The sequence below is a fragment of the Sphaerodactylus townsendi genome, linkage group LG08, assembly GCF_021028975.2.
Source record: "Sphaerodactylus townsendi isolate TG3544 linkage group LG08, MPM_Stown_v2.3, whole genome shotgun sequence".
Classification (NCBI taxonomy): domain Eukaryota; kingdom Metazoa; phylum Chordata; class Lepidosauria; order Squamata; family Sphaerodactylidae; genus Sphaerodactylus; species Sphaerodactylus townsendi.
The window spans coordinates 6695492-6718355 of NC_059432.1; the positions used below are offsets into that span (position 1 = coordinate 6695492).

Below are 22864 nucleotides of genomic sequence, written 5' to 3' on the forward strand. Positions count from 1 at the left end.
AGGAAATGTTATTTTTGAAATTTGTGGTCTGAGTAACAGAAGCAATAGCCAGTTAAGGTCTGATATTAAGTAACAAGGAAGTTGGACTCTGGAATGCTGCTTAGACTCAATGCCCAGCTGATTCCCGACAAGAACAACGACCCCTCTTTGGACTTGGGTTAATCGAATCTGTTGCCAGCACCCAAGGGTCACCCAGCCTTGGAAGATGTCACCCTGTTTTGCTATTGGACTGTTTGAAGTTTTACTCTCAGGATCCAGAAGCTCATTGAACTGTTCACATCCTTACTTTCAGGATCCAAGAATTCATTGGTTCATTTAAACTTGTCTTTGTCTAACCCTCCCAAGGAACCACCTCAGGCAAGAAGGTGTAAGCTTTTCTTCTGGGATTTGATCTCATCAGCATGTGCAAAGAGATTGTTTTCTCCCTTTGGTGTTCTAGGATATTTTCTCTGTATTAGATGGAAGGAGACCGCCCCCTTCCTGGGTTTTGCACTATGGGGGTGGGACTGCCCCACACCCCCTTTCTGGGTTACTGGGAAATGTATAAAAGGGGCTGATGCACAGCCATGTGGAGGTCCTTTTCTGCTGAGCTGTGCCAAGAAATCACTTGCAATAAAATCCTTCCTGCTTTGAAGAAACGCCTGCTCCCTGCGCCTCATTAAGTTGCTGAAGCTGAAATCACTTATTGTTACTGGCTATTCGCTGTAACACCATAGGCCATGGCGTGATTAACACTGTTTTAGACATTGAATGGGGGGTGGCGCGGGGGGGGGGGGAAGGTGACCAGTGCCTGCCAGGTTTTTTGGAGAAGTTTTAAGAGATGAGTCTTTAAAAGGATTTTTTAAAAAAAAAATAGTTTTAAGCAGAGCTACTCTGAACCAATCAGGAGAATTGTACTGAAGGTACAGCAATGAAGGACAGTGAGGATCCTCCTCAGTATTTGTACTGAAGCCTTCTTATAATGGGTCAATTGGACCGGCAAACCCAGTAGTGGCCACAATCCCCCAAGTGAGCACAGGCCTTCTACAGCCCTGCCACCAGAGGTCTGCTAGAACTGGAGATGCCCTGAGGGGAACGCTGTCATGCACTCAGTAGGCAGCTGGACTCAATCACGTCTCATTCTGTCATCTGGGATCCAGTCATCACTTCCAAGTCCTGACCTCTAAGTCAAAGAATCCACCGCTATCAAAGCCTCTGCAGATAAACTGGCCAAAAGTGTCCAGGAGTTCTGCCACTTTGCAAAGGGTTAACCTCATACTGATTGTGATGGCCTTTGAGTTACTGTCTACCTCGGAGGGGGGGGGGCACATTCTCAGCATCACTCCACCCCCTCTTAATTCTCCAAATAGGTTAAAAAAGAGTTTGCTAGAAACACAGACGGAAGACTCTATTACTGTCATTCAGTTTTGCATGCTAATGTATCAAACCAGGCAGAGACCCCTGAACGGGGCGCAAATTTAATAAATTGGACCTCAACGTATCAGGATGGCTTTGACACGTATCTGGAGAGGTCAGCTTTAACTGCATTTCTTCTGGCTCTAACTCTGTTACCATTTAATCGCCTAAGAGTTAGCATCCTTCTGGCTTTAATCTATAAAAGGCTCGGCTGCTGGAAACCCCTAACTCAGTTACAGCTAACGGAATTTATTTTCACATCACATTATTCGTTATTCCTTATAATTGCCTGCCGCGTGCCACTCTGGAATACTGCGGGGCTAATTGCATTTGAGCTCGGGATTTAACAGCTAAATATATATTAGCAAATCAATCTGAATTTGCGCATAATGTAATCACAGTCCCGAAGGCTAGAGATAATGAATTCATTTTCTTACATTATATATTAACACAGTTATAATTTGTCAGAATTAGGCATTGACGCCGCATTTCTTTTTAATACCAGTTTAGGCGAGCGATAAACTTAGACTTAAACATGATTGTTCAGGCTATGGCAATAGCAGGTTTTGTGTGGGCTTTGGTTCTTTGTCAAGTTCTTAATCTGACTCCCAAATCCCACTCCCCCACTCCCACTCCCCCTTCCACACACAAAGGACTCGCTGGATGGCCGCATGATGGGAAAACACAGCCAGTTACCCACATGCTCTCCTTGTGCCATATTCTAGCATGGGGTACCAAGTGCCCTTTGGGTACCAATGAAGGATTTCCAGGAGGCGTGTGGCGTCAGGTAGGGCTCTTACCCAGCAGAACTTCTGGCTGGCCACTGAAAATCCGGTTGGCTCTGCAGATTAAAACAGCATGGTTTCTGGGGCAGCTGCCCCCATCGTGTTTGTTTTATTCACCCTTCTTGACCAGCGTATTTTTAAATTGTCCCTCTTATCCCTGTACCTGGGCTTCCTCTGCGTGTCTGGCTTTGCCTCCTGTGGCATTCATTTTGTGGTTGGCTCTATCTCATGCGGCAGTCACTATTCGTCTGGCTCCGCCTCCTGCAGCAGCCATTTTGTGGCTGTGTCTACCACGCTGTGTCAGAATTCCTAAGGTGCCCTCATCTCCAGAAGGTTGGGAAATTCTATTCTAACAGGATCCTGCGAACGGTTTCCAACCATTTGATTCTGATACTACCTTCAGTCATTCAAGTAGTTATAATGACTGTTGCAGCGAATGGTGGTTGTTTATGCTTTAGTTCTGGCAACAGAAGTCTAAATGCTTATTCCTAATGCTGTTTCATAATAAAGAAATCATCTGAACAGAGTGTCATTATTGAACTGTCCGAGGGCACGACAAGAACAGAGCCCAAGTACAAATTAGCAACCAAAGAACAGTACACTTCTTCTATCTGGGATGGGCATCCTCTTCCATTGAGAGCAAGCACGCAGCTTCAGGAAGGACGACCATGGAGCAGGGGGAGGGGGGGACACTGGGAGCAAGCACACAGCTTCAGGAAGGACGACCATGGAGCAGGGGGAGGGAGGGGACACTGGGAGCAAGCACGCAGCTTCAGGAAGGACGACCATGGAGCAGGGGGGGGACACTGGGAGCAAGCACGCAGCTTCAGGAAGGACGACCATGGAGCAGGGGGAGGGAGGGGACACTGGGAGCAAGCACGCAGCTTCAGGAAGGACGACCATGGAGCAGGGGGAGGGAGGGGACACTGGGAGTAAGCACGCAGCTTCAGGAAGGATGACCACGGAGCAGGGGGAGGGAGGGGACACTGGGAGCAAGCACGCAGCTTCAGGAAGGACGACCATGGAGCAGGGGGAGGGAGGGGACACCTGCCTAGCCAGCCAGATCAGTCGAATCAACCCTGCCAATCACTGAGGTGACAAATGTCGCAGATCACACAACCAACGCAGCAATACATTGTTAGGGTAATACAAACATGGACAGGTTTCAGGCAGATTCTTTGCTGGCCTCCTTGCAGATCTGAACAATTACCAAAGGGAGCCCCCAGTATCACAGCAATCCAAACTGGATGTTGCTAGCGCACTTGGGGCTGCTGCTGCTGGCTGGCCAGCCTAAACTGGTTCCCTGCACACCTAGAGACCCTTCTGAGAAATTAGGGAGCATTCCCTACACACGCACACCGCTGTGTACTGCATCCATCAAGGGAAATACACAACCCTTCTAGAAGAGGCTGTGTCAAGCCCCAACTCCCTTGGGTCTTGCCACAGCCTCCCAGGGGAGTCCAGAGGTCTGTGGCACCAAAGAGTTCCTTGCTTGTGCTTTAGCTTTGTTTAGAGACCAGTAGTAATGGCTCCTCCCAGCCGAGCCAGACAACACCTGACCTGCTCCTTATCGGGGCCCCGACCTCGGGAGAGCTGTGCAGCCTGAGAATGCCCTCACTTTTGGGGGTGGCCATTAGGGCAGGGGGTGCTCAGCAGGGGATATAGACTGCTGCTTTGTCGGCGTTAGCTTAGGCAAAAGCCCTGTTGGAGTGTACCAACTCAACTCTGACACAATAAACCTGATTTCTGCAACCCAAGTCTGCTTATTGGGAAGAGGTCAGCAGACACGACAGGCTGCAGGGCGTTTTTGCAGAAGGCAATTTGTCACGACTCTGCTTTGGTTCCGTGGATTGCTCAGAAAAGCCCACTTTCCGGTAACAACCCCCTGGACCTGCTTTTTGGATTTCTGTTTTGGATTGTGATGACCTGGTGGACAGGTGAGCTTGCTGACTGGTTCCCAGACTGAACTCTAACCAGTGCCTTGTCAGGTGCCTTAAGAGACATTTCTGACCTGTGTTTACCCTGCAGTAAATATCTATCAGCTGCACCCTGTCTTCTGTCCGTCCTTGACAGTCACACCTTCTGTCCGTGACACCTTCTCACCTTCAGCAGATCAAGCCTGAAGTCCAGTTCCCCTTGGGTGGAGGAGCAAAGGGCCCCGACTATGATGCTCATATACTCTTCGGGGTTCACCACCGACAGCTGCTCCAGAACGGTCAGAGTGTCGCTTCGGTACAGCTGATCATCCAGAAAAATCTTGATGTAGGGCACCATCCCGTAATCCCGGAGAACCACTGAAGGGTTAAGAAAGTGTAACTTGTTCACTGGGTCGTACTCACATCCAGGGGCCAATTAATGGCAATTTAATCACAATGTTTTGAAGACTGACTGGATTACTTTGAACACAAGCCCTCTTAGACTACCCTAGTTTTAGATCTGGGAAGAATGGGAAAAGAGAGAGAAGGGAAGAAATTGGCGTGACGGACAGATTTATGGAAGATAAGGAATAAAAACTACATAGGAGTTGTATTGTCGAAGGCTTTCACGGCCGGAATCACTGGGGTGCTGTGTGGTTTCCGGGCTGTATGGCCGTGTTCTAGCAGCATTCTCTCCTGATGTTTCACCTGCATCTGTGGCTGGCATCTTCAGAAGATGCCAGCCACAGATGCAGGCGAAACGTCAGGAGAGAATGCTGCTAAAACACGGCCATACAGGCCGGAAACCACACAGCACCCAAACTACATAGGAGTTGGTAACACACCACTCTGGTACCAGGTCTGTGCTGTGTGAATGAAGCACCGGGTCATTACTGACCCATAAGGTGACATCACATCACATCTACGAGACAGACTGTGTCCATGGGATAGCTTGCCATGGCCTTCCCCAGTCATTTACACTTTACCCCAGCAAGCTGGATACTTATTTTTGGAAGAATGGCCTTTTGTGCAAGCCCCACTTACCCTGCAGCTGTTTCCTTCATGGAAGGATTTCTCTGTGGGTTTGTGAGCACTCTTGGCTCAGTCGCCAAGCCCTGGCAAATTGCATTCTCCCGCCTAGAGGCACTCAGAAAAACTATAGCAGGGGAGCTGTGAACAGTGAAGGTCACCTTCCTTCCCAAGAAAGCTGAAAGAACTGGCTCTTGGATTCCCCCTCCCCCCCCCCCGACTTTGCTGCAATTGCCAGGACACAGAGGGGGGCCATAATGCAAACCTGGCAAGAAGCAGCAGGTGAGTTCCATAGGCAAAACTACCAGGTAGCAGTAGCCGCTCACGCCCCTGCCTCCCCTTCTCCACGTGCGGCAACCAGTTCTTTTTCTTCTGTGAACCAGACTGGCTCCTATCAGTCTCCCTCATTTGGGAAACAGGGCAGGTGGTGGCACCTTCAGATAAGTGGCCCAAAGAGCAGGGAGTAGAGCGGTATGGGCAGGAAAGGTGGGGAGACGAGTAACAAAACCCAAAGAAAGCTTAACCTCCCCTCAGTTTGAATCGCCTTCCCTGATAAAGTAGAGGAAAAGTCACAGTTTCCGAGGTTTTGGAAATGGCAGAGGTTGTTTGATCAGAGGCATCGTGAGTTCAGGAGAGGGGAAACCTTGTGCGTAATTGAGAATCCAACCCAAAGGAACGTTGGCTAACTGTGAAGGAAACCACAAGTGTGTAAGTGGCTAATGGAAGGCTGAGTCAACCTGGAACCGGCTACCTGAACTCAACTTCTATTGGGATTGAACTCATGTTGCAAGCAGAGCTTTAACTGCAGTACCGCTGCTTACTACTCTGGGCCACGGAGCTCTTATAGGTTCTTTGGCACCCTGTTTATCTGATTTGCGTTCTGATCCTATTCAGCCATTTGAGTCTGTGAAAAAGCTAAATACATTTTCAGCCTGTGTTAACATTGGGAAGACTTCTGAAAACCTGGTGTGGCTTCACTTGGAACTCAAAACAATTCAGACAAGCACCGTTCTTACTTCTGCACTAAGACTGTCCAACAGAAGCATTCACTGAACAGACTCAAAAGATGGAAATAGCAATGTTACAGAGAAGGAATTTATTTTTTTCATTTCCACATGCACCTGTTGATTCCTCTTGTTCTTTCTCTGTTTTTTTTAAAAGAGGGGTCCTCATTATTTTTATTTCAAGAGAAATCAAAGCTCCCTGTGGTAATTTCACCCCTTACAGCTGTTCTGTGTTACACACCAGAAGGTGGTGCTCTAATAGGAGGAGAGGAAGGTTTGAGAAGACATTGGTCATTTACGTAAACAGCACTAAACTCACAGCTGTGTGCTTCGCAGTGGGTTTTCCCCACATTTTTTGTTTAAATGGGAAACACCCACTGCAAAGCAAGCCAATCCACCATTTGGCCGGTCCCTCACTTCTTGGTTCAATCCAGGCAGAAAGAAAGTGGGTGAGGAAAGAAGTTTGGATTTATACCCCATTTTTCTCAACCATAAGGAGGCTTATGAACACCTTCCCCTCCTCTCCCCACAACAGACACTTTGGGAGGTAGGTGGGACTGAGAGAGTTCTGAGAGGACTGTGATGGGCCCAAAATCACCCAGCAGGCTTCATGTGAAGGAGTGGGGCAAACAAATCCAGTGCTCATGTGGAGGAGTGGGGAATAAAATTCAGTTCTCCAGATTAGAATCCACAGCTGGCCCTCTGAAGAAGTGAGAAAACCTCCCAAAAGGGAAACACACATTGATTCCCTTCACTGTCCCTGAAAAGTCAGACCTCGAGAGCTTTCAGAAACATGGACATTCTCAGATCTGAGAACCCAGCGAGTACCAGTGATACACAGAAATGTGCATAACTGAAAACTCAACCCAAAGGGAAAGCATGCTCAATGCACAGGAGACCCATTGACTCCCTCTGAGCATCCACAGAGGGAAATTCTGCAAATTAGCACAACTTCCCTTTGTCTCCATATGAAAAGGGGATTGATAAGAAAGTCAAAAATTGTAAAAGAAGGGAAAGAAACCAATTGCTGGGTTTCAGAGAGAAAAAGGACAAAGAGGAATTAAGAACATTTCTCTTAACTCTAGGCTTTACAAGGCAAATCTGAATGTTTGGCCTAAAGAACGTAAGCAGATTGGAGATACAAGCCTCCTTGGTGGCTATTTTCATGCTTTTCAAACAGCATAACTTCCACTGGTCTTTGTGTTCACCAACCCAAAAGAAAGGGCGTAAAAATCAGGATGAATCATGCCCATAGAGACACCCTCACTATTTTCTTTGTTTAGGTCTCAGCTATATACTTAGATAGAATGGGCTTAATTGTTTTGTACAGTATTCTGTGGGAGGGAACCTTAGTTAGACCCTGTTCCTTTGAGAAGCCCTCTAGAGGCAAAAGCATTACTGTATCTTTATTAGCTTGTAATCCTTTTGTTTTACAGTCTTTAGTTTCAGGTGTCTAGGTAAGGCTGGAGACAGCAATATCTCAGATGTATAAGGTGTTAGAGATCCATAGTATTTTGAGTTATCAAGTTCCAATAGAATTCCAGGAAAAACAGAGTCCGGATAGAGGACACCAGGAGAACTCAGAAGAAGAGGCAAGCAGAGCAGACTTTCCTAGAAGCAGTTAAGAAAGAATTGGTGTCTGCAAGCTCTTCAAATAATCTCCAACTTTTTCCAGCAATGCAAGTAATTCCTGTTAATTAGACTTTGTGGGAGGAGTCAGAGTCCTAAACTTTCAATACTGTTAAACTGTTTTTTTAACTGATACTCATTTATCTATGGGCCTTACACTCTGTTCTGGCCAAGTGCAAGGCACCTGATGTTACTTTGCTTGGGGAACAGAATAAGTGCACTGGTGGATATTACACTATTGCTGTGTCCCAGTGCAGCTGAGTCTTTGACCTGAGAGGGACATTTTCAAGTACCACAAGGTGTGGTGGTGGCTCAGAGCAATGCTGTCCGAACATGCATCTGATGGGTGCCACATCCAACTTTCCCACCATCAGTACTCAAAGAAATAAATGGGATGAACATGTGCGCATGGGTACTGTTTTGCTTTCAAAGGTAATGTGCACCCAGATGTGCTTCTGAGGGCACAATCCACAGAAAGGCATGACATGTAGATGGGACCACTCACACAGCGATGCACACTCAGATGAGCAACCTGAACAACTATTTCTTGCGGATCGATCAACACTCCTCTGTAGCCAGCACCCAACATTCCACCTATTCTGCTGAAGCAAGATGAGGGCACAATATGGAGAGAACATTTTTGGGGAAGCAAGAGAGAAAGGGTTGCATTAGAGACACAGACAGTGCAATTCTTGCGTTGAGGAGGGCTGCTTGGGTGGCAAAGGGCCCTCCTTGAACCTGCTCCCTGCCAAGGACAGAAGGTGAAATTCCAGCAGAAAATGAAGGTCGCACTCCAGTCACAGGTTCTGTATTGAGCATGTATGCAGGACATTGAGATCTTGACTAGAATTGTGCAGCTCAAAGAAGGAAGTGTTGCTGTGCTGAGACCAAGAGCAATTGGGGCTTCTCTTACCTGTGTTCCTCACAGACCCCACCAGGAGGACGGCCACCATCTTCAGCATTCTGCTGATGAGCTCTCTTTCTGGGGTGTGACCTGGGCATCCAGGTACTTGGGCCCCACCTATGTCCAAAGAAGCCGGACCAACCAGGAGGATGGGTTATTGAAAGTGCTGAAGTCACAGGGGGGAAAAACCCTAGCTCCTCAAAACAAACTAAAAATGCCTCATTTCTGTGAACTCTCGGGAGCAACATACTTTGCACTTCTGTCAGAATAAACATGAATATAAACAAGAATTTAAATATGCTGTGTAATTTATCTTTACATTCTATTTCTTTTTGCTGGTTTTCTGTGTGACTCACTTTAGCAAATTTCACTACATGAATAGAAATTGCTGTGATAAATAATAATTGATTGTTATAATATGTGCCAATCTTGCACAACCTCACTAATATAGCAAAAAATGCTTTGGGTTGCACTCCTCTCAGAGTTACAGTCGCTTTCCAGGTGACTGACATCACTTCCCCTGGAGAAACAAATGGCTGTTTAGGGAAGTGGAGTTTGTGGCACTAAAACTAACAGAGGCCCCTCCTCTTCCCCAAACCTCCGTACCCACAGACTCCACCCTGAAATCTCCAGGAATTTCCCAAGCCAGGGCTGGCAACCCTAGCTATCAGGTACCAGGATAAGGGGTTCCACAAGAGGCATGTACAAAACAGTTTCCAGCCACACTACACGATGATATCTGCCAGAACTATGGTGACCCTTTTCAGCAAAAGATGGGGACAGGAGGCCTTGAAGTCTGGCTAAGACAGATGAGAGAGAGAGAGAGAAGAGAGAGAGAGAGAGAGAGAGAGAGAGAGAGAGAGAGAGAGAGTACCTTTCCTCCTTAGTATCTTTGCCTCTTTGCGCAGTAGCGCCAGCAGCATCCCCAAGAGACCCGAGTCTCGGAAGATGTCTGTAAAGAGCATGTCCTTTTGGCTGATGTTCCAGAGGCAGCGCAGGGCTGCAGAGGTGCCGAGCGGGTCAGAATTCTCCTTGATCAGGTCCTGAACCTTCTTCAGGATATCGTGAGGGATATAGGACAGATCCAGAATTATCGATTCAATCATCTGGAAGAACTGAGTTTGAACTGGGGGCGGCTTGAGGGGGAGGAGGCTGACAAACTGAGACATGGGCTGCAGAGACCATTCGAGGAGAAAGAAGTTCATGGGATCCCAAGTCCAGATGGACTTTATGGCCAGCAAGATATGCTGGCTGAGGGCCGGGTTGCTGGTCTTCAAATAGACGGATTCCAGCACCTGAAAAGCCTTCAGATTTCTCACTCTTTTTCCTGTGGAAATAAAATCAAGACCAAACATTTCTGCAAAGGCTCAAAAAAGCTTTTACGACTAGGCCTATACTCCAGCATGCTGACCCCAAGAAGCCCTTTGTGGTACACGTGGATGCTTTGGATGTGGCCATGGGTGCAGCACTCCTTCAGAGGGGGGAAGATGGGAAACTCTACCCCTCTACAAATGCATATTTGTCCAAAAAGTTCACTGAGACAGAAATCAACTCGACTGTGGGGGATAAGGAGGCTGGTGCCATAAAGAAAGTGCTAGCCACTTGGAGGCATTGGTTAGAGGGGGCCAAGCATCCTTTTGAGGTTTGAACAGATCATAAAAACACGACTGCTCTAAAAAAAAACCAGTAAACTCAATGCTGAGCAACTACGTTGGGCAGATTTCTTTTCCAAATTCAATTTCATCTTGCACTTCTTCCTGGGGAAAAATAATTTTTTTGGCTGATGGCCTCTCCCAATTGCCCCAAATCACTGCACACAGCGAGACGAATGTGTCTATGGTCTCCACCCCAACCCAGCGGGGCTTGGCTGTGAGTACATGGAGCAGATCTAAAGCTGCGCCCCAAACCCCCGTCTCCCTCTTACCAAGCGATCTGGAGAGTGAATTGCGATCAGCAGTGATCAATGACCTAAACTGGAAACTTGAGAAGGGGAGCTGGTGGAGAGTGGTGGTTTATGGTGATCACAAATTGTATGTACTCTCGGGTCTTCAATTAAAGGTTTTACATGCACCTGGTGCAGTGCCAGTTTTGGTAGCACACCCTCCAGAGGGACGTGGAAGCATATGTGAAGAGGTGTCATGTTTGTGCAATGGCGAAAACCATCCTGGGGAAGCAACCAGGCCTGTTCTAACCCTTTGAAGCCCCCGCGGCTCCCTGATGGGTAATCTCCATGGATTTTATCACAGATCTGCCTGCTAGTAAGGGGAAGTCCACTATTTTGGTGGTTGTGGACCTGTTTTCCAACCAGACTCACTTTATTCCTTGCCAAGGGGTGCCTACGGCTCAAAAAGTTGGCCCAAATGTTCATGGGACAGATCTACCAGCTGCATTCAGTGCCAGAAAACATCATTTCAGACAGGGGCAGCCAATTTGTGTCTCGGTTCTGGATGCACTTCCAAAAACCTTTGGGAGTGGAGCAGGGGTTGTCTTAAGCCTATCATGCAGCAATGGATGGCCAGACTGAGAGACTTAATTCTGTGTTGGAACAATATTTGTGTTCTTATGTGAATTACCGCCAGAACAATTGGATTGATTTACTCCCTTTTGCAGAGTTTGTGTACAATAACGCTGTCCATCACAGTGCAGGCAAAAGTCCCTTCCAGGTGGTGTATGGGCAAGAGGGGAAGCCATTTCCCTTCGTGGGGAAAGAACCCTCCCGGCCCACAGATTTACAAACTTGGATCACTAACCTACAAGACTGAGCCCTTCGGTCTATCAAATCGAATAATTAATAAATAAATAAGACTCCTTGGGGGCAATTCAGGACTCGATGAGGTGGGCCAAGGAGGACTATACAAGGCAAGCTGACCGAAAAAAGACTGCAGGTTTCTTATGCAGTGGGGGACTCTGCTTATTTGTATACTCGCAACCTCAGAGGTCTAAAGGGGAGTCAAAACCTGGGACAGAAATACATTGGTCCGTTTGAGGTGGCGTAGGTGATCAATGCTGTTACTGTTCAACTGGCTTTGGCAAAGGACTTACGTGGCATACATCCTGTGTTCTATTGCAGCTTGCTAAAAAGGCACCCCCAGTGGACTGCTGGCATCTGTGCCCCACCCACGTGGATTGGAGAAGATATGCAACACAAAGTGGCTTCTTGTGTCTACAGGGGCTGCCTACAGCATTTGGTTTCCTGGGCTCATTTTCCATCAGGAGACAATGAGTGAGTAGACACTGCCCATGTGAAAGCCCCTCAGTTGATTAAAGCATTCCATAAAGCTTACCCTCAGTGTCCCCGGGATTGAGGGGCCTTAAGGGGGACGGAATGTCAGGATCATGATTTTGTACTGATGTAACCAATGCTGTTTGATCTGCTCCCTGTCTGGTCTGTAACTATCCTGACTTAAGCTCATGGTTTCCTTGCAGCATCTAGACAACTAGGCCTCCCCTGGCTGGAGTCTGGCATGCCAGCACCCTGAGAAAGAGGGGTTGTGTATTATCTGCTCTCTGGGCTGCCATTGCAGTTATCAGCTACTGATAGATCAACCTTGGTGCCGCATCTAACCAAAAGTAACTTTTGCTGGATGTTCTGCTCTGGGAAAGCGGGAGGGGGGATTTGAGTGTAATCAATGTGTGTCATGCAGCCAGGTTCCCCAGAACTGGCTTCTTCGTGTGTAGACTTGATCTGTGTATCCATCATAAAGACTACTGAGCAATGCATCAGAGACAACTTATTGGAACAAGATTCAGAGATCTGACAATGAACTGGAAACCTCACTGGCCCCTTACCCCAAACATTATGGAGGCCTTAGAAATAAACTGAGGCTCATCAACAAAGACACTGCATTCTGTCATGGATATTCACTTAAGGTTGCCAAACTCCTGGTGAGGCCTGGAGATCTCCCAGAATTACAGCTGATCTTCAGACAGCAGAGATCAGTTCCCCTGGAGAAAATGGCTTCTTTAGAGGGTGGACTCGGGGGCACTGGGGCCTGCTAAATCTCCAGGAGTCTCCCGACCCAGAATGGATGAACCCTAAGTATTCCATGTCTTCAGACTAGAGTCCCATTGAAATAAAGCCAGCTTTCAGGAATGGAATTCACATTAGCTGGAAATGTCCAAAGATACTGCCATCCGCCAAAATGTTAAGAATTATAATATATGGAAAACCGTAAACAATAAACCACTAAGAGATGAAACATCGTGACGACGAACCAGCAACAAACCCCTGTGCAGGACACATTGGGAACAAAGCCCTCCGAATCCTACGCAGGGATTGGCCAATCTTCCCGCACTTTCTTTCCCACTCAAGAAGGCAAGAAGCAGCCCCAAAAGCAATCCAACTACTAGGCATCCTGACAGCCACCCCCCACAAGCAACACCTCCCTTTCCCACAGGACCCTGGATGTCTCCACAGCCCCACAACTCTTAGAGCCGCCTGCCGACCACTGCTGACCTGATGAAACACCTGCCAGCCCTGCCAGCCTCCTGGCCACTGCTGGGTCTATGAGGCGCCTGCTGACTGCTGCCAGCCCCTCAGGGCCCCTGCCAGCCACTGCCAGGCCCAAGAGGCGCCTGCCACCGCTGTCCAGGCCCAAGAGGTCCCTGCTGCTGCTGCCAGCCCTCAAGGCCTCTACTAGGCCCGCAGGGTGCCTGCCACCCATGGGACTCCTGTTGGAGACCATCCCTGGACCTACCAGATAGCTCTCCTCCCTCCCCAAGTAAGATCACCCACTGCTGGTCCCACAGGACACCTGTCCGCTATGTTGGGGGTAGAGCACCAACAGTTCAGACCATTGCTGTGGCAGGGGGGGGGGGTTCAGACCATTGCATCCTCCCCCCACCCCAAAATAGCCTTTTGCTGCAAGTAAATATATAAACAAATGGAAAACTATCCTTGATTTCTTCAACTACAGTGTTCATTCCATCTCAGCAAGCAACCCGGAGGCTTCTGAGAAGATTTTTGTTGGTTTCTAAATCCTTTCTGTAAAGTTTGGAGTCCTCAGAGTAAGACAATAAATCTGCTTCATCTGAGCTGCAAAACACAAAATCCCAGCATGGCATCATTCTTGGAAAATGAGTCCCCACCATCCCTAGCAGCACACCTGCTCAGCGACTCAACCACTAGGTGGCAACTAACAGGAACATAAATTACTGTTCTCCCCCTAATTTTATGACTTATAATATGTATTGTAATACAAAAAGAGAAAGGGGACATCAAAAAGTCAAAGTATAGTATATTGTCAAAAGAACTATCAAGACTACATTTTTCCCCAAAGTTCTCAAGTCTGTAAATCCAGTATTTCTCTGGGTGTATGAGTTACTTTTGAACAGCGGAATGGAATTGTTAAAAGACCTGGGTCACAGAGTTGCTTACCATCACTCTGAGCAGTAGCCAGTGGTGGGATCCAAAATTTTTAGTAACAGGTTCCCATGGTGGTGGGATTCAAACAGTGGCGTAGCGCCAATGGGGCTGGGCGGGGCATGACGGGGCGTGGCCAGTCATTTCAGGGGCAGGGCATTGCTGGACGGCGTTGTGGCAAGGACACAGCCGCTGCGCCAGTCCTTGGGTGGGAAACGAATGCACGCAGGCGCAGGCTGCCATGCACGCCGGTGCACCTCCTGCTAGACTGCTTCAAGTTCTGCGCGCTACTGCTGAGGAGTGGAGGAGGGGCGTAACTAAGGCAAAAATCACGTGGCAAAATCACCCATTAGTAACCCCCTCTCGACACACACAAATAATTAGTAACCTACGCTCGGGGACCTGTGAGAACCTGCTGGATCCCACCTCTGGCAGTAGAAAGGGAAAAATTATGGGAAAAACATAGACCCTCATGGGCCTCTCAGAAGATGACAACAGGTAGCTCTAGGATTCACTGGAAACACTATGGCAAAACCATCATAATTCCTGTGATTCCTAGAGCTAGCCTTGACACTTTCTGTACTACCTTTAATAAGTACATGAGGCTGTTCAGTTGTTTTTTTCATGTTTTCCTGCGATTCTGTGCCCCCTCCTGGCCAGCACCTCCAATCTTTGGAGCTCCAGATTCTGAAGGTGTCTCAGAAGAATGTGCATCTGCATTTGTGGAAACCCAGGAAGTGTCTTCTGCAGGGGCATAGATACCATGGGTAAATGTGGGGACAAAAGTCCTGGGTGCCGACCATTTGATCATGTGGGGGGCACAGAAAAATTTGGGTTCATTTCTATTTTTTTATATTTTTCGTGTTGTTGTTGGCCGGCAGGGGGTGCAGTTTTTAGACTAGCAGCACCAAGATTTCAGGCTATCATCAGGTGACACTCCTGATGATACCATCCAGCTTTGGTGAATTTTGGTTCAGGGGGTCAAAATCTATGGACCCCCAAAGGAGGCACCCCATCCCCCATTGTTTCCAATGGGAACTAATAGTAGATGGGACTACCCTTTGAGGGTCCATAACTTTGGACAACCTGAACCAAACTTCACTAAACCTAGGTGGTATCATCAGAATAGTCTCCTGCTGATACCACCCAGGTTTGGTGAATTTGGGTTCAGGGGGTCCAAAGCTATGGACCCCCAAAATGGGTGCCCCATCCCCCATCCAATTGGAGCTAATAGTAGATGGGGCTACCCTTTGAGGGTCCATAACTTTGAACCCCCAGAACCAAACTTCACCAAACTTGGGTGGTATCATCAGGAGAGTTTCCTGAAGATATCCTGAAATTTTGGTACTGCTAGCTTACAAATTGCTCCCCTGACAAGCACCCTCAAATTATCCCCAGATTAAAAAAACATTGGAAGTATTGTCGAAGGCTTTCACGGCCAGTTTCAACTGGTGTTTGTGGGTTCTCCGGGCTGTGTGGCCGTGGTCTGGTGGATCTTGTTCCTAAAGTTTCACCTGCATCTGTGGCTGGCATCTTCAGAGGTGTATCACAGAGAGAAGTCTGTTATAAATGAACACAGTGGACACAGAAGTCTGGACTTCTCTCTGTGATACATCTCTGAAGATGCCAGCTACAGATGCAGATGCAACTGGACTCAAACGGAATGAAAAACAGTCCAATATAGACAAGATAATACATACAATAAACAATGTAACAAACTGCAACTCTTCTACATGAAAGCATCCTCCTGGCTGATTCCATTTATGAAAAAACCCAAGGAACAAATTGTTTAAACTGTTGAGAACTATGATGCCTGTTTCTCGCCCATATGTGCCCTCTGGTAACCCCAAAGACCACTGAAGGCCCAATAGTGGCCAGAAAGCGTGGTTAAAAAGAAATGCTACAACCGTATGTAACCAGGCACTACAGAAAAGGCAAGTTCACCAGCATGTAGAACTTGAAGCCTCTTAAAGCCACCAATGTCTCAGCTCCTCAAGCACGTGAGCCACTGTCTCCAACAGGCCAATTATTTAGGGTTGCCAACTGCAGGTTGAGAAATTCCAGGAAATGTAGGGATGGCACCTGAGGAGGTCAACCAAAAGGGATGCAACGCCCTCTGCAGAGGCTATTGTCTCCCAGGGAACAGATCTCTGTGGTCTTGAAATTTAACTGTAATATCAGATCTCCAGATCCCTACATTTGACAGATATTGGTAGATTCTGTGCAGCACAAACATAACGTCTTTTGGATGTTATTAAAAGCATTTAGGGGGAAGAACTTCGCGCAGCTCTCTTCCCCAAAACGAGTTCAGCCCATTTTATTCCTCTCAACCCTGGTTTTTTTTTTAAATTGCTAGTGATCTTTTTTCCCCAACCCAGATTGAAGATGATTTCTGCCTGCTGAGCGAACGCCAGAGGGCAGGAAATGTTTTATTTCTCTTGGCCAAACCTCTTACTTTCATTTCCACCACTCATGCTATTTTGTGTGCTGAAGCAGATTCCACATGGAGGTTTCCTCTGCTTGTAGCTCATCTGTTTGCTATTTAACTGATAAAAGTAGATGAATAAAGTTTGTCTTGCCTAGAGATCCCATGCACATGTCGTTTTTCCTTTTCTTTGTTTTGAGGGGTATGTCTGTGAAGCTATGGCAACACAATTAGAGAAGCTGCAATATGTGCATATTTGTATTGCCATAGCTTCACAGACATCTCCCTCGAAACAAAGTAAAAGAAAAACAGCACGTACGCGGGATTGCTAGGCAAGACAAACTTTATTCATCTACTTTTTACAGGGAAATCATGTGCAGATGAGCTGTAAGCAAAGAAAACCTCAATGAGGAATCTTCACAGAGATTCTGCTGCAGCACACAAAATGGCAGACACCACTGTGAAACTGTCAAGAAGCTGACAAGTGGAGCAGGTGGGGGGGAAATCCGTTTTGGCTGGCAACTCTTGTGTTCTCCCACACCATGGGAACTCCAAAATGCCACAGCAGATCTTTTTATAATGTCTTAAAGACATTACATTTATGCTGTGCAGAATCCACCATTGCCTGGTCTTCAGATACATACCAGTGGAAGGCGGTTGTTCCTCATTGAACTGTGGCAGCTGAGGATGGGCCACGATGCCTGAAACCTTCAGTTCTGTTTGCCCACAGACAGTGAGCTGCATCAGGATGTCCAGTGTTTCTTGGAGACTCGTGTCTTCTTTGGCCTCCAGGGACCCGTCATACCTGGAAACAGAAGGCTGGTGTCAATATATACATCTATGGAAGAGGTCCCTCAGCATACTACTGCCTCAGGGCTTCACTCCAGTATGGGATGCCTCAATCCAAGCACTACTTGAGATTCAATTTTATTTAAAACTAGCGGGGCCCGGCCACACGTTGCTGTGGCTTATTGTGGTGAAATGGGAAAGGAACAGTAGCAGCAAATCAATTGCAGAGGCCAGCAGTACGTGCTCATGCAAACACGCAGCCTGATACTGTGTGATGTCATTGATGTGTGTGCCCGCATTCCTTGGGGGGGAATGGAAAGGCACCCCTCCCACACATCTAGGCTGGTTGAGGTCATGCATCCTGGCTACCCTGGGAGTAGAAGTTTGGTTGGTGGTAATCCAATGGGTCGCCGCTTCTAGTGAAACCCACTTTGAGGAGACACGCAGCAGCAGCCACGGATTTGCTTTACCGAAGCTACTCACCTGGAGTAATGCGTTGATGCCTGGTTTTCTTAACTGTAACTGCAGTATTCAGGGAATCTAGGGTGCCTGGCCCCTCCCTCCCATCCCTTGCATGTTGCCCCTCACTCTCTTCCCTCCCTCACTTCTCTTCCCTTGCATGCCACCCCTCCCCCTCCCTTCCCTTCCCTTTCCCTCTGCTAGGGTGGGTGGGTCATATCAAAATGCTGGGCCCCCTGCCTCCTCTCCCTTGCATGCCACCCCTCACTCTCCCTCTCCCTCCCTTCCCTCTCCCTTGTGTGTATGTGTGTGTATGTGTTTCACTTCCACTCCAGTTACTGCCCATGTGCTGTTTCCACTGCTCATATCTGGCCATCTGAGCGAACATTCTAAGCAGCACGAACATTCTAAGGGTGACAATTACACACAGGCAGCTGCATGTCCTTCACCATGGAGCGCCAGGAAAAAGGTGTTTTGCCTGGGCCAGGTGTGAAATGTCAGGTATGTGAACATCTAAAAACACTCTCACCTGGCTGACTATAGTGGCTGGGAATTTTCAGAGGAATTGGCCCAGCAGTTACTGAGTTATACTACCACTAACAAAAACACTGTTAGCTTTTTATATAGATAGATAGCCAAACAAACCCCAAACTCCAATCCAGCAAAGGCAATGTGCCCTGAAGTATGAGTCTGAGCACAGCAGCTTGGCACTCCTGATCTTTTTTTATCTGCCTCCGTTCTCCAGTGCTACAAACCAGAGTTCATCTAAAACATATTGACCCTTGCTTTCAGGGGACGAAGAAAGTCTGGATGATGAAGATGATGGAGGAGACAGCCTTTGACATCGCATAGAGTTTGCCTAAGGAGCAACTGGGTTCTACCTGGGGCTAGATTAGGGAAAAATGGCCCCTCTCTGTTTCCTTCGCACCACAGACGTGATTCAAATCCGGGGCCCTCGCATCTGCTTCCTTACAAAGAAAAAAAACATGCTTGAGAGCACTGAACTCCCTGTATAGGTTCTTACTCTGATGCAGGGAGCAGATGGCATTTTTAATGCCAGCTGGCTAGATCAATTATTCCAACTTCATTTTATGTCTGGTATTATCCAATTTACTTGGTGAAAAAAATATTGGTAGACAGATGTACAAACTCTCACACAGTCAGAAGAAGGGTGAGGGGGTTTGAAATATTGGGGAGACCCATCTGACTGCACGTCCCATCAAAAGCAAAAGACGGCATTTGCAACCATTAACACCTCCAGTTAAAAATAAGGGAGAACATCCACACCAAATGGATTTTCTGATCGACTTTCTTTTTACACCTGCAGTTGATTTCCTAAAGACAAGGATATTTGAGAAACTGTACCAAGACACTGTGGATATTTGAGATCACATGACAGAAATGCCTGAAGTTGGGACCTGGAGATCTCCTGGAATTAGTATTGATCTCCAGATGACAGAGGTTAGTTTCTCCGGGGGGGAAAGGGGCAACTTCAGAGGGCATTAATACCCAGCTGAGGTACAATTCCTGGGAACCTGGGAGGGTGGGAGCCTCTGCATACTGCAACCAAGTCCACCCATCAAGTCCACCCAGGGAGATTCATCTCTCCAGTCTGGATATCAGCTGTAAGTCAGGAGAACTCCAGCCATCAGCTGGAAGTTGGCAACCAACCATTGTTTAATGTCCTCCAAATTCAAGTGAAACCCACAATAGAGAGTTTGGAGCAATTAAAAACACACATACTTGATACAAAGAAATTACTGGGAAAATCAAATACAAATAAACAACAGGGCAGAAATCAGCTGCCATGGCAAGCAACTGGCTACATGACTTTCAGAGCGATTTCTGCTACTCTCCCTTCTGAAAAGGGGTTTGACATCTCACCCAGTAATGGGGAAGTTAGACACCTGAGGAGAATTGTTGCTACAGAATTTGCAATGGAGAATGATGGGATCTGGCAAGTGCCAGTCACACAATCTAGTAACGAAGGAGTTAATTGTTGCATGCTAATTAGTTATTCTTTGTAAGTAAACTTTATTTCAGTAGAAGCAACTGTCTTTTGTCTCCTTATTGCATTAGCTCTGCTTTGAAGTAATATTTTACATCAGAGACCAACATATCTTGGCACAGAGATTTTAACATCACGACCTGAACATCACACTTATGTACATATGTGCCTTCAAAATCATAACCACAAGGCAAGGGATACCCAGAGGTAGTTTGACTTCCCCTGCAGTCTTCCTTGGTGGTCTCCCACCCAAGTACCAACCTTGAATAGTTTCGAAAATTTGATGCCACCTTTCCTGTGAACATCACTTACAAGCCGTGTTTTTCCTCTTTTTATTTGGTTACATCTGGTCTGACGAAGAGCTCTGGAGAACTGGCCCTAACGACAGGGACTCCTGGGGGTGCTGTTTTTGGCCCATGTAAATCACTGTCCATAGACTTGCCTGAGAAAAACGTTCAGCAGCAACTGGTACCCCCCGTTGTATTCAAACTCTGAAAGCAAGGCTGGGGAGATTGCACAGGAGTTCTTCACAAACCACAGGAGGATGTTCAGAGCTTCACATACATCACCTGGTGGCAAGGAGTCCATCACTTTTGACAGGTTTTGAATGGACATTTTAACACACTCTGTAGCTGGAAATAAAGCAACACAAACACACTTGGCAAGGTACTTCAGTACATAGGGGCCAGTCCCTCAGCTGTCAGTCAAAGAATCATAGAGTTGGAAGGAGCACCTAGTCCAGCCGCCTGCTCAATGCAGGATCAGCCTATACCCTGTTCAGGATAAAGATGAGAGCTCGATGGAAGATATCTGTGGCTCCTTCCTGGACCTTCTTGTAACTGAATGCTCCTCGGGGTCCTACTGCTGGTGACTGCAACCAAGGCTTGGTGTCTGGGGAGGGTTGGGGAGTTTGGGAGTTTGGGTGTGGCGAAAGCAGCAGGGGAGGATGAGCAGCGGGGCAGGTGGGGGTGGCAGAAGGGTGGCCAGTCATCATTGCTGGGGCCCTGGGTGATGCGGAGCTTCTGCTGCTGCCCTGCAGGTCCCCATAATGGGCTACCACAGCCTCGGGCTGCCCAGGGTTTTCCTAGAGCCACCAGAGCAGAGCAGGGCAGCCATGGGCAGTCTGGGCCTCCCCGCCCACCCTGATGACCTCCAGGTCGAGGTGGTGTGGTCCTGTTAAGGAGAGTTTCTGCCTGAAACTCATCATGGTTCCCATGATGAGTTATGCATAATCTCCCTCCCAGATATTTCGTGGTTGGTTCTGCCTCCACCAGACAGCCATCTGTGGTTGGCTCCTTCTTCTCCAGCAGCCACCATGCTGTGCCTGTGCTCCCCATGCTGTGCTAGGATTTCAAAGATGCCCTCAGGCCCAAAAAGGTTGGGGGATCCTGATCTGCTGTTCGGGTGAGAACGGCAGTTCCTCTGAGGGCCATGAAAGCCGAGAGGAAGAACGGGCGTTACCTTGCAGGTATGAAATGGTGTTTTGAGTTGGGACCTGTGAAATCGATCGCAGGACACAGCTTGTGGGTCCTTTCCAGGACGGGCTGCCCTGTTCCCAGAGAGAGGCTGTTGCTGCGATTAGAGACTGCAGGTCAGAGGTCAAGAGAAGCTGTTCAATTCCTGGCTCTTCTGAACAGACACTGAGCATTATCTGGAAGCAAAACACAACACTGGTGGGATATACTTCACCAAGCAAACATTCCAGGCCTGAAAGAAAGAGGTTTCCATGTCCAGACCCTAGAGCTGCCAACCTTCAGGTTATGGGCAAGTCTAAATCATTCAACTTATATCACTCAAAAATGCCCAAACATACTGGTGAACCAGGTGCCATTAAGATGGATGTGCATGTAAGGTGCATGTGTATATAGGTGATTGACTTGTGGGCACCTACCCCAATCTCGTAGTATGGTTGATCCAAAGGCGAGGCGGGGGGGGGGGGAATGGCGCCCAGGCCCCACCCCCCACAGCCCCCCCTACATACTTTTGCTCAGCCTGCTGAAAAAGCAGCCTGGCTGGGCCACTGCCCAGCCCAGCCCAGCCCAGACGTGTCAGGCTGCTCCAGGCCACAGGGCCTGGCTGGTGGGGTGGGGCCAGGCAGGGGCACCTGGCAGCGGATTCTGTCACCGGCCTGCCAGCAGCTTCTACCACCAGCCCAACAGTGGCTTCTGCCAGGCCTGGCGAGGGGGGGCGTGGGGGGGAGAGGCGTGGGGACCACCCCCCACGTGATCTCAATGGCGCAAGCCTGGGGCACGGTGCCCCACCCTGTGGCAGCTATGCCACTGGGTTGATCCTCCAGGTGCAGCCTGGAGATTTCCCATAATTTCAAGCAGACTATAGAAGAAAATGACTGCTCTGGAGGGTGGGCTCTATGGAATTATATCCTGCTGAGGTTCCTCCCCTCCCTCCCCCTCACCCAACCGCTTCCCCCCCTGCCCAAATCTGCAGGAGTTTCTCAGTTTAGTGTTGAAAACCCTACCATATCCCCACAGGCACCAACACATGCTGTGCAAAAAGTCTGGATTTCCTTTACCTGCACAAGTATTTTCTGCACGGGCCATTTTCCTTGACACGTTCCCCCTCCGTCACCTTCTTCTTCCAGGGGAAAGGCAAAGAAGAGATACAGGCACTGGAGCAGAGCGACAGAGAGCCCCGGCTGGATGATGCTGTGTCGGGTTTCTTGCTCCTATACATGAGCAAGCAAGCAAAATGTGTGATGATGAAGAAGAAGAGTTTGGATTTATATCCCCCCCTTTCTCTCCTGCAGGAGACTCAAAGGGGCTTACAATCTCCTTGCCCTTCCCCCCTCACAACAAACACCGTGTGAGGTGGGTGGGGCTGAGAGAACTCCGAGAAGCTGTGACTAGCCCCAGGTCACCCAGCTGGCGTGTGTTGGAGTGCTCAGGCTAATCTGAATTCCCCAGAGAAGCCTCCACAGCTCAGGCGGCAGAGCGGGGAATCAAACCCGGTTCCTCCAGATTAGATACACGAGCTCTTAACCTCCTACGCCACTGCTGCTCCTCCTTTCAAACTTCTGCCTGTGCTCCTTTCTCTATAGAATGACATCAAGTTATAGCTCTCTTGAGTGAATTGTTGGCCCATCTGTTAAGTACTGGACACATGTCGATGAGTGTGCATAAACCACGCACCCAAGGTCTTGGC

The 22864-nt window shown here is 48.1% G+C and overlaps 1 protein-coding gene across 1 annotated transcript in view; it reads right to left on the reverse strand.

Annotated features, from left to right (window-relative positions):
- WDFY4 (WDFY family member 4) overlaps positions 1–21353 on the reverse strand; it is a 243619-nt gene extending 222266 nt beyond the window's left edge. The window contains exons 1-8 of the mRNA XM_048505876.1: positions 21167–21353; positions 20148–20337; positions 17094–17254; positions 9537–9980; positions 8647–8779; positions 8264–8360; positions 6351–6384; positions 4284–4474 (exon numbers count right to left, since the gene is read on the reverse strand). Coding sequence (XP_048361833.1) covers positions 4284–4474; positions 6351–6384; positions 8264–8360; positions 8647–8779; positions 9537–9980; positions 17094–17254; positions 20148–20337; positions 21167–21353 — 1437 coding nt within the window. The remainder of the gene's footprint in view (positions 1–4283; positions 4475–6350; positions 6385–8263; positions 8361–8646; positions 8780–9536; positions 9981–17093; positions 17255–20147; positions 20338–21166) is intronic.
- Positions 21354–22864: the final 1511 nt, after the last annotated feature.